Here is a 14806-nt window from a genome sequence, read left to right on the forward strand (position 1 = left end):
ATGTTATGAGGTGAATGATGACTGCATTTGTTATAGGGGACATGAAGTCATGGAGACTGCACCTCTATAAGGTCATGGCTACTGCACTTGTTATATGATCCATGGGGGATGGTCCACCTGGCCACAGGAGTCATCACAAGAGTGGTATAAGCATGGAATATAGACCAAGCCAGAAAGTATGAAACATTAACAGGATACCCAAGCTAAAGAGGGGCAAGTGACTCCTAACCGGTCCCCCAAAGGTAAGAGGGGGTGGTCAGGAGAAATATAACCACCTTTAGATTGTAAGCTCACAAAGGCAGGGCTCTCTTTCCCTTTTGTGTCTTGGAACTCATTATACAATTTATTCATCATGTTACTTTTATCACTGTCATCAGTGGCGTAGCTACAAACCTCTGGGCCCCGATGCGGAATCTGGATGTGGGCCCCCCCCCCCCACGGCAACAACAGCCCCCCTCCCCTGGCAACACCCGATGCACACACATATCCAAATCCCTACAGCCAGCTATAGGTCCCCCCAGTATAGGTAGCCAGGCATAGGTAAGCCAGTATAGTTGTCCCCGGTATAGGTTAGCCAGGTAGGTGCCTCCAGCATAGGTAGCCAGTATAGTTGCCCCCAGTATAGGTTAGATAGGCAGGCGCCGCCGGTATAGGTTAGATAGATAGGTGCCCCCAGTACAGGTTAGCTAGTGGGTGCCTCTAATAAAGGGAGTCAGAATAGTTTCCCCCAGCTTAGGTTAGATAGATAGGTGCCCCCAGTACAGGTTAGCTAGTGGGTGCCTCTAATATAGGTAGCCAGAATAGGTGCCCCCAGTATAGGTTAGTTAGGTAGGTGCCTCCAATATAGGTAGCCAGTATAGTTGCCACCTGTATAGGCTAGCTAGGTGCCCTGAATATAGGTTAGACAAGTAAGTGCCCCCAGGTTAGATAGGTAGGTGCCCCCCAGTATAGGTTAGATTAGGTAGCTGCCCCCCAGTATAGGTTAGATGAGGTAGGTGCCCCCCAGTATAGGTTAGGTAGCTGCCCCCCAGTATAGGTTAGGTAGCTGCCCCCCAGGATAGATTAGGTAGCTTTCCCCCAGGATAGGTTAGATTAGGTAGCTGCCCCCAGGATAGGTTAGAATAGGTAGCTGCCCACCAGAATAGGTTAGAGTAGGTAGCTGCCCCCCGGGATAGGTTAGAGTAGGTAGCTGCCCCCCAGGATAGGTTAGAGTAGGTAGCTGCCCCCCAGGATAGGTTAGGTAGGTGCCCCCCAGTATAGGTTAGATTAGGTAGGTGCCCCCCAGGATAGATTAGGTAGGTGCCCCCCAGGGTAGATTAGGTAGCTGCCCCCCAGGATAGATTAGGTAGCTGCCCCCCAGGATAGATTAGGTAGCTGCCCCCCAGGATAGATTAGGTAGCTGCCCCCCAGGATAGATTAGGTAGGTAGCTGCCCCCCCCAGGATAGATTAGGTAGGTAACTGCCCCCCAGGATAGATTAGAGTAGGTAGCTGCCCCCCAGGATAGATTAGGTAGCTGCCCCCCAGGATAGATTAGGTAGCTGCCCCCCAGGATAGGTTAGGTAGGTAAAATCTTCATAGGCGTCAGCCAGCGCTTCTTATAGATAACACTGCGATGAGCTTCTATATTAACAGGTACATGGAACCATCAGGAGATTCCCCCATCAGGTGTGAACTCACCAGATCAGAAGACCGTCAAGGCCAAGTCACGCATCTGGGGTATAGGCCACCCCACAGCCTCTCTGGCAATCCTCTTTCCACACAATCGGGTCTCCCAAATGGATAATGCTGTCAATATGACAAACGAAAACTCCTCATCGCGGAGGGCGGAGCTACGGCGTGACGTTGAGCGTGTGTTGCTAGTCGGACGCGGCTGGAGTTCACACGCTGCTGCTTTTAAATTATAACTTTTTATAGTTTGTTCCTGTACGGGTTTACAGTACAGCACAGTGGGTTTGATTACCATAGGGAGCCTGTATATACATCATTATATGGCTATGCCCTGTACATTCCCCACTAGCTCGCACAGAGCATATCTGTAAGTGACCCGCGTTGTGTCCTATGGACATTTTTTTGATTTTTTACTGAAAACGAGCAATAAAGTATTTTATGGACTTTTACGCGATGAGGAGTTTTCGTTTGTCATATTGACAGCATTATCCATTTGGGAGACCCGATCGTGTGGAAAGAGGATTGCCAGAGAGGCTGTGGGGTGGCCTATACCCCAGATGCGTGACTTGGCCTTGACGGTCTTCTGATCTGGTGAGTTCACACCTGATGGGGGAATCTCCTGATGGTTCCATGTACCTGTTAATATAGAAGCTCATCGCAGTGTTATCTATAAGAAGCGCTGGCTGACGCCTATGAAGATTTGACTTTTGAATGCTTATACACATTATGCAGGAGCGCTCCGCATGATAAAAAGTCTATGGACTCTAATTATGTGTTTTAGATCTCACATCTATTGAATTGCTCTTTGTTTGCCCGTGTATACCAGTGATTAAGGATAATAACACGGTAGTATCCGTAGTATTGCATCTATTTCACTGGTTGTGTGTATACTGAGCGCAGCTTTTTCTGTATACCTTGTGACAGGTTAGGTAGGTAGCTGCCCCCCCCCCCCCCCCAGGATAGATTAGGTAGGTAACTGCCCCCCAGGATAGATTAGAGTAGGTAGCTGCCCCCCAGGATAGATTAGATTAGGTAGCTGCCCCCAGGATAGATTAGAGTAGGTAGCTGCCCCCCCCAGGATAGATTAGGTAGGTAACTGCCCCCCAGGATAGGTTAGATTAGGTAGCTGCCCCCAGGATAGATTAGAGTAGGTAGCTGCCCCCCAGGATAGATTAGGTAGCTGCCCCCCAGGATAGATTAGGTAGCTGCCCCCCAGGATAGGTTAGGTAGGTAGCTGCCCCCCCCAGGATAGATTAGGTAGGTAACTGCCCCCCAGGATAGATTAGAGTAGGTAGCTGCCCCCCAGGATAGATTAGGTAGCTGCCCCCCAGGATAGATTAGGTAGCTTTCCCCCAGGATAGGTTAGATTAGGTAGCTTTCCCCCAGGATAGGTTAGATTAGGTAGCTGCCCCTAGGATAGATTAGAGTAGGTAGCTGCCCCCCAGGATAGATTAGGTAGGTAACTGCCCCCCAGGATAGATTAGAGTAGGTAGCTGCCCCCCAGGATAGGTTAGGTAGCTGCCCCCCAGGATAGGTTAGGTAGCTGCCCCCCAGGATAGATTAGGTAGCTGCCCCCCAGGATAGATTAGGTAGCTGCCCCCCAGGATAGATTAGATTAGGTAGCTGCCCCCCAGGATAGATTAGGTAGCTGCCCCCCAGGATAGGTTAGGTAGGTAGCTGCCCCCCAGGATAGATTAGGTAGCTGCCCCCCAGGATAGGTTAGGTAGGTAGCTGCCCCCCCCCCAGGATAGATTAGGTAGGTAACTGCCCCTCAGGATAGATTAGAGTAGGTAGCTGCCCCCCAGGATAGATTAGAGTAGGTAGCTGCCCCCCAGGATAGATTAGGTAGCTGCCCCGCAGGATAGGTTAGGTAGGTAGCTGCCCCCCCCCCAGGATAGGTTAGGTAGGTAGCTGGCCCCCCAGGATAGGTTAGATTAGGTAGCTGCCCCCCAGGATAGATTAGGTAGGTAACTGCCCCCCAGGGTAGATTAGGTAGCTGCCCCCCAGGATAGATTAGGTAGCTGCCCCCCAGGATAGATTAGGTAGCTGCCCCCCAGGATAGATTAGGTAACTGCCCCCCAGGATAGATTAGAGTAGGTAGCTGCCCCCCAGGATAGATTAGGTAGCTGCCCCCAGGATAGGTTAGGTAGGTAGCTGCCCCCCCCCCCAGGATAGGTTAGGTAGGTAGCTGGCCCCCCAGGATAGGTTAGGTAGGTAGCTGCCCCCCCAGGATAGATTAGGTAGGTAGCTGCCCCCCAGGATAGATTAGGTAGCTGCCCCCCAGGATAGGTTAGGTAGGTAGCTGCCCCCAGGATAGGTTAGGTAGGTAGCTGGCCCCCCAGGATAGGTTAGGTAGGTAGCTGGCCCCCCAGGATAGGTTAGGTAGGTAGCTGCCCCCCAGGATAGGTTAGGTAGGTAGCTGCCCCCCCAGGATAGGTTAGGTAGGTAGCTGCCCCCAGGATAGCTTAGGTAGGTAGCTGGCCCCCCAAGATAGGTTAGGTAGGTAGCTGGCCCCCCAGGATAGGTTAGGTAGGTAGCTGCCCCCCAGGATAGGTTAGGTAGGTAGCTGGCCCCCCAGGATAGGTTAGGTAGGTAGCTGGCCCCCCAGGATAGGTTAGGTAGGTAGCTGCCCCCCCAGGATAGGTTAGGTAGGTAGCTGCCCCCCCCAGGATAGGTTAGGTAGGTAGCTGCCCCCCCAGGATAGGTTAGGTAGGTAGCTGCCCCCCAGGATTAGGTAGGTGCCCCCCATAGTGAAGGGGGAAGCCGCAGCCGCGGCGAGGGCAGCCCGACCTCTCCCCGGGCCCCCCCCCCCCTTCAAATGCAGAGTGCGCGGCGCACGGAAGCGCTGTAGTAGGCAGAACTCACCTCCGTCCCTGCGCCGCTGATCTCCTCCCGCTCTGTATAGATGTTGTTACACACTGCTTCCTGTTTAGCCGGAAGCAGCGTGTAACAACATCTATGCAGAGCGAGAGGAGATCAGCGGCGCTTGGAACGCAGGGATGGAGGTGAGTTCAGCCTACTACAGCGCTTCCGTGCGCCGCGCACTCTGCATTTGAAGGGGGGGGGGGGCCCGGGGAGAGGAAGGGAGGGAGAGGTCGGGCCCGCCCTCGCCGCGGCTGCGGCTTCCCCCTCCCAATAGCGCGCACGGGCCGCACGGGCACCACAAAAAGACATGGGCCCCCCCGGGCCCCTCCCCCGCCTCTTCAGGAGCCGGGCCCGGTCGCCGTGGCGACCGTTGCGACCACAGGCCCTACGCCCCTGACTGTCATTACCATTTCTGTATTTTGTATGGATCCATCTGAAAATGGCGCCTGCGAATAATGGCGCACGGTGTTGCCGCTAATCCGTTTGTCGCTTATCGATATTTAACGTTAAAGCCTTATCGTTGTTTAGTGTTAAAGCCTTATCGTTATTTAGCGTTAACACACAGAACCCTCTCTGTACCTATCCCTAACCCCTAAGCCCCCCTGGTGGTGCCTAACCCTAACCACCCCCCTGGTGGTGCCTAACCCTAACCACCCCCCTGGAGGTGCCTAACCCTAAGCACCCCCCTGGAGGTGCCTAACCCTAAGCACCCCCCTGGAGGTGCCTAACCCTAAGCACCCCCCTGGAGGTGCCTAATCCTAAGCATTCCCCTGGAGGTGCCTAATCCTAAGCACCCCCCTGAAGGTGCCTAACTCAAAGCACCCCCGTGGAGGTGCCTAACCCTAAGCACCCACCTGGAGGTGCCTAACCCTAAGCACCCCCCTGGAGGTGCCTAACCCTAAGCACCCCCCTGCAGGTGCCTAACGCTAAGCAACCCCGTGGAGGTGCCTAACCCTAACCAGCCCCTGGTGGTGCCTAACCCTAAGCACCCCCCTGGAGGTGCCTAACCCTAACCTTGACAGTGTTACATTAAATCCATTCACCGTTTTGCAGTAAATAACTTCTGCGGTTTGGCTTATGTAGGTTAGCTATTGATAAATAACGTTACTGTGTGCAGTAACCTCTGCTGTTTGGCATAAGAACGGCGCTATTGATAAATAACGTTACTGTGTGTCCCTGTGCGCCATTATTATGCAGTACTAATGCAGTATGCAGTACTAACGATAAATAGCGATAAGCACATCTTTTTAATGCGGCGCCATTTTTATGCATAGCCATTTAATGCTGTGCGCCATTATTCACTGATCCGTTTTGTATTGTTTTTGTATTTTGTCTCTAATGATGTATCTTGTATATTGGTGTACATCATTGTCTGTATTATTATGTACTTCATGTTCGTTTCTTGCTTTGTACAGCACCATGGAATATGTTGGCTCTTTATAAATCAATAATAATAATATTAATATAAGGTAAGCCTTCATTATCTGCACAAGTGATCAACGGGTCCCAGGTCATTTAGAAATGGTCTAGTCCAGGGGTAGGTATCTGGCTATGTGGCTCTTTTGATGGCCACATGTGGCTCACAGTTAGGGGTTGATTCACTAAGCTACACTGCTCAAGCAGTGCAGATTAGTGTGACAGCGCAAGTAACATTTTCAAAGTAAGCACGCTACTGCTGTAGCATGCACTACTAACTCGCACTACCCCAAAACAAACAACCGTTACTCCAATTGTCCCACTCTGGACCCTGTCAGGTTCAGTGACTTTGTAGGACGACATCCTCACACTTTGATTGGGCCAATAAGCTGCCTGTCACTTGACAGGTAGCCTATAGGGCCAAAGTGAATCAACCCCCAAGTCAGCTAGCTAATTGTACAAGCTGTTAGTCGGTATTTCTCCTGTCTGGCTCTCGGGGAAATTGGTGATGTTGCTGAAACCCAAGAGGAGCTGAAGACGTGTCTGCCACTGCCACTGCCTGGAGGTTCAACCGTATACACATCACCATGGCAACAGTGACATGAGCCCTCTGCTGCGCATGCACACTGCCCCAGTTTGAAACTTATTGTATGGCTCTTACGGAATTACATTTTAAAATATGTGGCGTTTATGGCACTCTCAAACAAAAAGCTTCCTGACCCCTGGTCTAGTCTGTCATAAGAGAAAGCTAATATTCTTTTGTAAATCATTAGTCTGTGGACGCTTGCAATAACGGGTTAAATAATGAGCATGGGTTTCAGCCAAATAAGATTTGCCAGGGCTCATACTAGGCATGTTTAAGCAAGGAAAAAAGTGCACAGGCAGCTTCTACTGGGCATGTGTGGACCTTATCGCACGCAGGCAAAGTGCAGAAAGGCTTATCCCGGATGGGAGCATGCGTGACATATTCGACAAGGTCTTGTCAAATATGTTTAGAGGGAGCCTGCTCTGGAAGGCTTGGGGCCCACTAGAGCAGGGACAGGAGCAATTTGTACTTTTACAGGAATCACTGGTGATTCCAAAAGTGCTTCGCCAATGTAAGGCTATGTGATTCCACAGGGGTGATTACAATTTGCCGAAATTGCTATCGCGGTGCTCGCAACATTTTTGGTGTGATTTCTTTAATAAATCATATTCCTTGAAATCACTCTGGAAAGCTCTGTTTTTTTGTAGTAAAATCGCAAAAGCGATTTGTGCTTCATAGTGGGCCCCAGTCCAAATGGTGGGGTGTACGAGGTTTGAAGGTATCTATTTGTTGTTATTTTATTTCACTTAAAGGGGAACTGAAGAGAGAGGTATATGGAGGCTGTCCTGTTTATTTCCTTTAAGACAATACCAGTTGCCTGGCAGCCCTGCTGATCCTCTGCCTCTAATACTATTAGCTATAGCCCCTGAACAAGCATGCAGCAGATCAGGTGTTTCAGTGGTTCAGACTTATAAGTCTGATCTGACAAGACTAGCTGCATGCTTGTTTCTGGTTTTAATCAGATACTAGTGTAGAGAAATAGACCAGCAGGGCTGCCAGGTAACTGGTATTGATTAAAAGGAAATAAACATGACAGCCTCCATATACCTCTCTCTTCAGTTCCCCTTTAAAGGGAACCTTAAAGTGGATCCGAGATAAAGTTTTACTCATTGCATAATTTTGTTCGTTGCACATAGTTTATAGGGCATTCCTCAAGCCAAATACTTGTTTTGTTTTGCTTTAATACTCCAATTCCCTATAAACTAAACAAGCTTCGCCCACAGCTCCTTTTGTGCGTAGGCACTGTAGCAAGAGAGGAGCTCAGTCTGGGCAGAAGGAGGAGGTTACTAGCCATTGATTTCTGAGGCAGAGGGGAGGAGGAAGGAGGAGAGAGGATTAAATTTACACACAGGCAAACTGATAGCTTGCTCCAACCCTCAGCCTGTGACAATGTGACAAACAGAACATGGCTGCCCTCATTGTATCTCAGGAATAAATAATCATAAACTTTTGAAGCTGTTTGCAGCTAGATATGCTGTGTAAACTATCTAAACTTTAGATAAGATTTTTCATCTCGGATCCGCTTTACTGTCCTTAAAAAAAGTTTCACTTACCTGCCAACTAGTTTCATTCTTAGAGTCGGCCCCGTCCACGCGTCTCCTTGTATGCGTTCCCGTCGTCAATCGCGTCCTGCGCAGGCGCAGTTAGGCCTCTTGAACACTACATGCTATTCCATTTTTTAAATACAATCCAATTTTTTATTCTGATTAAAAAGCGTAGCAGCATGCAGTATTTTTTTTAATCGGAATCAAAAATCAGATCGTATAAAAAATCAAATTGCATGTAGTGTGCAAAAGGCCTAAGAGAAACCTCGTACTGTGCCTGCGCAGGACTCGCTGACGCTTCACGACTGTAACATGTACAAGGAGACATGTGGTACAGGACGGCTGCAGGGGGCTTGGGGATGGGGAAGCCCCAGGTAAGTGAAACTTTTTTTTTTTAAGGACAGTTACCGGTAAGGTTCCCTTTAAGCTACGCCTAAATGACTATTTCTTTAAATAACAAGTTAAAGATAGCAGCTACCATATTCCCTCTGTCTCTTTTGAATGTATTTAATGACACGTATTTGATTGCCGTAACCTTGTCTTTTGCTAACCTCTGTTAATTTTTTTCCCTCCGCAGATAATACTGGAGCTCATTTTTACCTACAGTAACATGACCTGGGCTCTCTGCTGACACAGCCGTGCCTCTTCTCAAGATGCAATTAAAAAGCAGTTCAGATGAAACAAGGGAAACAGATTCACAGCAAGGCCTGTGCAGCACATCAAACCAGGCTTCAGAGTCAGAGGGAGTCAGCCAACTTAAAAGGCAAATGCAAACAAAGCATTCTGATGGGAATGGAACAGCTCAACAAAGCCGGGGAGATGGAGCAGCGTGGCTGGAAAATGACCTTTCTCAAAGCAAAGTCCCAGAAGAAGCTTCTAATCAGAGAAGGCTGGTGAAGATGGCAACTACTTCACAGAAAACTCCTACAGCAAGGAGGAAAAAGAGGCGTCAGGCTGGAGGAGACTCACAGGTTCTGCCCAGGATATCCAGAGGTGAAATAGCCCACAATATTTAACACAAACACTGCAATGTATGGGGACTCAGTGCAGCAAATGTTATTAAAAAAGTTGCAGAATTGATTTAGGATATTAAAGGTACATATTAACTATACAATTTAGCGAGAGATCAATCTTCAGACTGGATAGTGTTGATGGTGCCAATCAACAACAAACAATCGATTTATCAATCCTTTCATCCATCCATTTTTTATCCCATTTATGGGCCCAATCAATCCTTTCCTTCTGATCATAATTATCGCATCGGAAAATCAGTTCTAAAATGGTATTATTAATGGAAGAGCAGGATCATCCATAAGGCAACTAAGACAGGTGCCTGGGGCATAGTGGGTGTCATGGGACCCAGCTGCCACCTCTTGACTTTTCTTCCACCTCAGCAGAATGACAGTGTTGCTGGGATACCCTCGATCCCAGATTCGAGTGATTCCGATCACGGCTCCACCCATTTCCGGATCGGCCATGATTGTGATTATGGATAGAATCAAAGTTCCGAATTCGAATGCGGTTTCGAGTCGGAATTACACATTACATCCGGAATCACAAGTTGAAATCCGTGATTACCTGTGACTGCTTTAACAGTTAATAGCAAAGCATCTGTACATGCTAGAAACACCACATTTGCAGGGTATATTATGAAGAACAGTGGGAACAAGAGGAAACATTTTTTTTTTCAAAAAGACCTTATAGTTTTTGAGAAAATTGATTTTAAAATTATAGTGCAGTGTGTGGGAAATGTTTCCCTGGCTGCCAATTTTAGCGGTTAATAGCAAAGCCTCCTTACATTCTAGAAACGCCAAATTTGCAGGGTATGTGTGGGAGGACAGTCGGTACAAGAAGAAAACTTTTTTTTCTTTTCAAAAAGATCTTATAGTTTTTGAGAAAATCCATTTTAAAGTTAGAGGGAAACAATAGCATCCTATAGCAAAATCACTGCGCTAAAATTATAGATAATGTATTAACATGTATATAAATGACTTTTAAAGGTTTTTTTTATATGTTCAGTCTGTGAAATAAAAAAAAAATGATGTGGGGTCCCCCTCTCGAGCTGCTTTAACCCCTTGTCCCCCATGCAGGCTGGGATAGCCAGAATACCTGTGATTCTGAAGTTGGGGTTTGGTGATCCCCGGAGCCCGAATTACACCTACCTCGGAGGGGAATAGTATTTTAAGCCGGCGGGGATTTGAGCGGCAGCAGGGTGAGCTATCATTCCTCTCAACCAGCGCCAAGCTCACTGGCAGCGTACACATACGTACACCCCTAACTGAAGTTTCTTCAGAACAGAGGCCCGTGGCAGCGAATGATTGTCTGTTTTTCTTCCTACAAGTTTTATTTTAGGTTCTCTTGACATGGTAATTTATGGATTTATATTAGCTTTAAAAGTCTTTGGAAAGCATAAAAAATTATCAAACTCAAGTGGAGACTTTCCTCTAAAGCAGACAGTGATGTAGATCTCCAGTCCTCAAGGGCCGAGGCCCTCAAACATTTTTGGCAAAACTCAAATTAATAGGGGGCAATACAAAATAGCGTTCTTCGGGGGAGGCAGGAAATTTGGGCGCATGAGGCAGGTGGACAAAAAGGGCGCCGCCATTCACTCCCATAATAAATATCGTTTAATGGGCGCCCAACAGGAAAAAAGGGAGCGCCGGAGAAAAATAACGTTTTACAAGCGGCGCCCGGAGACTTTGAATGTTTTATAACTGCTTCTCATGATTACACATTATTTAGTGATTTATAATTTTTTTAAACATTATTTTTAAATGGAAAACAGTACAATATTTTTTAAAACATTATTTTTAAACGAAAAACAGCACAATATTTTTTTAAAACGTTATTAATGCTTATCACAGGGGGGTCTTAGGTTTAGGCACCACCAGGGGGGTCTTAGGTTTAGGCACCACCAGGGGGGTCTTAGGGTTAGGCACCACCTGGGAGGTCTTAGGGTTAGGCACCACCTGGGGGGTCTTAGGGTTAGGCACCACCTGGGGGGTCTTAGGGTTAGGCACCACCAGGGGGGTCTTAGGTTTAGGCACCACCAGGGGGGTCTAGGGGTTAGGGATAGGTACAGGGAGGGTTCTGTGTGAGAGTAGGGTTAGGTATAGTTTTAGTAAAATTCTTATTAATCTTTTATAAAACGTTATTATACATTTTACTTTTTAAACAGGGAAGAATAACGTTTTTACAATTGCCGATTTCATACACATTATTTAATGATTTATAACTTTATAAAACATTGTTTTTTAAACGAAATATAGCACAATTTTTTTTTAAACGTTATACATGCTTATCGTTTAAAACCCTGTGCCCTTTTTTCCCGACGCCCTTTTTTAACGTACGCTTCTTCGGGTGTCAAAGCGGAAATTTGGGCCCCATTCTATAGCGGGCGCTGATATATATCGGGCATTGCGGGCGCCCAAATGCTGCTAATCTGTGGCGATAGTTAATGTATTTTTTTTTAACTTTTTTTGTGCAGAGCAATCATCGCTCTAAACCACGGCTGCTGGAGGTGGTGTTGTAGAATGGGGGTTAATTTTAGGAATTAGGTAGATAGAGTGTGCGGTGGGGGGGGGGGGGGTTAGTTTTAGGCACTAGGTAGATAGTGTGTGTGAATGGGGGGGGTGGGGGTGGTTTTAGACACTCGGTAGGTAGTTTGTGTGGGTGGGAGGGGTTAATTTTAGGGATTAGGAAGTATGTGTGGGTGGGGTAGTTTTAGGCATTAGGTAGGTAGTGTGTGTGTGGGTTTGGGTTTAGTTATAGGCATTAGGCAGGTAGTGTGTGCGGGTGGGGGGTTAGTTTTAGGCCTTAGGAAGGGAGTGTGTGCAGGTGTGTGTGTGTGGGGGGGGGGGGGGTAGTTTTAGGCATTAGGCAGGGAGTGTGTGCAGGTGGGGGGAGGGATTAGTTTAGTTTTAGGCATTAGGCAGGTAGTGTGTGCGGGTGGAGGGTTCGTTCTAGGCCTTAGGCAGGTAGTGTGTGTGTGGGTGGGGGTTTAGTTTTAGGCATTAGGCAGGGAGTGTGTGCAGGTGTGTGTGTGTGTGGGGGGGGTGGGGTGGGGGGGTTAGTTTTAGGCATTAGGCAGGGAGTGTGTGCAGGTGTGTGTGTGTGCGGGGGGGGGTGGGGGGGTTAGTTTTAGGCATTAGGCAGGGAGTGTGTGCAGGTGTGTGTGTGTGTGGGGGGTGGGGGGTTAGTTTTAGGCATTAGGCAGGGAGTGTGTGCGGGTGGGGGGTTCGTTCTAGGCCTTAGGCAGGTAGTGTGTGTGTGGGTGGGGGTTTAGTTTTAGGCATTAGGCAGGGAGTGTGTGCAGGTGTGTGTGTGTGTGGGGGGGTGGGGGTGGGGGGGTTAGTTTTAGGCATTAGGCAGGGAGTGTGTGCAGGTGTGTGTGTGTGTGGGGGTGGGGGGTAGTTTTAGGCATTAGGCAGGGGTGTGTGCAGGTGTGTGTGTGTGTGGGGGGGTGGGGGGTTAGTTTTAGGCATTAGGCAGGGAGTGTGTGCGGGTGGGGGGTTCGTTCTAGGCTTAGCAGTGCAGTGTGTGTGTGGGGTGGGGGTTAGTTTTAGGCTTAAGGCAGGGAGTGTGTGCAGGTGTGTGTGTGTGGTGGGGGGTGGGGGTTAGTTTTAGCATTAGGCAGGGAGTGTGCAGTGTGTGTGTGTGGGGGTGGGGGAGGGTTAGTTTTAGCAATTTAGGCAGGGAGTGTGTGTGCAGGTGGAGGGGGGTTAGTTTAGTTTTAGGCATTAGGCAGGTAGTGAGTGCGGGTGGGGGGGTTAGTTTTAGGCATTAGGCAGGTAGTGTGTGTGGGTGGGGTGGGGTCTTGGTTTTAGGAATGGGGGGCAGTTAGGGTTAGGCGTCAGGCGGGAGGGTTCTGTGTGAGAGTAGGGTTAGGTTTGGCCTAAAATGTATGGTAAAATATCGGTATTTAATACCAAAGTTTTACTATCCGTGTTACTGGGTGCCCTTTTTCTCCAGATGCCCTTTTTGCATGTATGCCTGCCTCTTGGTGGCATTATTCTTTAGTGTCCTGGTGACTCACTCTTTCTCAGCAGATTTACAAATATACTATAGGCTTTCTATTTGTGAATGATTTATTTAATTGGTCTTCAGTGGATGTTCACTTTTGGAAATTTTAGTTGCATAATTATCTAGGTTAAAAAAACCCAGAAGTGTACATTAAATTTGAACTCCTGAGCCTCACTGTTCATCAGTCCAGAGGAAAGAAAAGTCACAAGGGTAAAAATCTTGACTGGATTAAGGTATCACCTTTTGTCACCTACAGAATTGTTTTTAAGCAAAGGTATTCCAGGCCGTTGCATGGAGTTCCATTGGTCCTGGGGGGGCGAGGACACACCATGCCCCTGGATTGAGCCCTGCCCCTGAACAAAACCACACCCCTTTAGTGCAGCAGAAACTGTGCTCTTACCTTCCTGTCAGAGTCCAGTGCTGTGTCTATGTGACCATTTTGTCTGTCTCCTGCTCCCTTTAGTTGCCTGCAATCACGCTACATGCAGTAGGAGATGCCGGGCATTAGGCCAAGCAGTAAGCAGACAGACAGAAGCCCAGCACTGGACTCCGGCGGAGAGGTGAGAGCACAGCTTCTGCTTCATTATACTCTGAATTTACAGACTGGACTGGGGGGAGTGCAGGAAGGGGGTGTGCAATGAAATGCAACAAAATTGGCAGGTTGTTTGTATCTCGGGGACTTCCTGTATTATGCATCCACCTTATAGGGCACATGGTTGCACAGTTGCACTTCTTGCCTGGAGTGACAAAAAGGCTAGAAACTGCCGTGGTAATCTAGTAACCATAGCTGGGGATGCCCTTCAGAGTGAGGAAGGCATCCAAGACCCTTTTACATGCAAGAGCAAAATCTGCCATAGCTACTCTCTGTGGAAAGATATTCTACATCTTAACCACACTTAGGCCTGTTCACACCTAGGGCGTTTTCTGCTTTTTTTTTTTAATAGCAAATCCCCTTACATTCTAGACACTCCAAAGTCCTATATTTATTTTGCTATTGGACTGCATCATGTATACATTTGCACTTATTTTCTGTCATGTATTTATTCTATCCTTGATTAATGGGAAAATATCAGCTGTTCTCCAGTTGTATGAAGATAACCCAGCTGAAAGGGTTAATTATGGTGAAATTGGATAGCCCCCTTTAAATAGGCACTGCAACAAAATATTGAAAAATGTACTAAATTATTCAGGAAACTCAACTATACATTATTTATCCTGATTTCAGCATCAGAAACACTTCCTATAGCTATATATTGCTGTACATTCGGAAATAGCCCTGGCCTCCCAGTGATGTTAAGCCTAGGCTATGATGGCACGGAGCCTTTTCCTCCCAATGCATTCTGGGAGACCAGGTGTTTCTGCTCACTTTGCAACCCAAAACAAACATTCTGCAGTGATGCACTTTGACCGCACTAAAAATGTTGCCACCTGTCACAAATTTAAGAATGCAAATCAGGATTCAGGACTAGAGATGGCCCGAATGTTTCGCTGGTGAACGGTTCCTGGCGAACTTCAGTGGTTCGCATTAGCAGTGAATCAGGAACATTTTTCCAAAAAAGTTTGGTTCGCCCATAGACTTTAATGCCCGACGACTTTAGCGGTTACTAGCAAAGTCCCCTTACATAGTAAAAACACCAACTTTGCAGGGTATGTAGAGGAGGACAGTGACTACAAGAGGTAGACATTTTTTTTCAAAAAGACCTT

General features: G+C 47.8%; 1 protein-coding gene across 5 annotated transcripts in view; it reads left to right on the plus strand.

Moving 5' to 3' along the window:
- The window catches only part of TTLL10 (tubulin tyrosine ligase like 10), a 144547-nt gene that overhangs the window by 29719 nt on the left and 100022 nt on the right, over positions 1 to 14806 (plus strand). For all 5 annotated transcript variants that reach the window (XM_068240752.1, XM_068240747.1, XM_068240750.1 and 2 more), the window contains one exon: positions 8658 to 9073. In XM_068240752.1, coding sequence (XP_068096853.1) covers positions 8734 to 9073 — 340 coding nt within the window. In that variant the 5' untranslated portion in view covers positions 8658 to 8733. The remainder of the gene's footprint in view (positions 1 to 8657; positions 9074 to 14806) is intronic.

The sequence above is a fragment of the Hyperolius riggenbachi genome, chromosome 6 (genome assembly GCF_040937935.1).
Source record: "Hyperolius riggenbachi isolate aHypRig1 chromosome 6, aHypRig1.pri, whole genome shotgun sequence".
Taxonomy (NCBI): Eukaryota; Metazoa; Chordata; class Amphibia; order Anura; family Hyperoliidae; genus Hyperolius; species Hyperolius riggenbachi.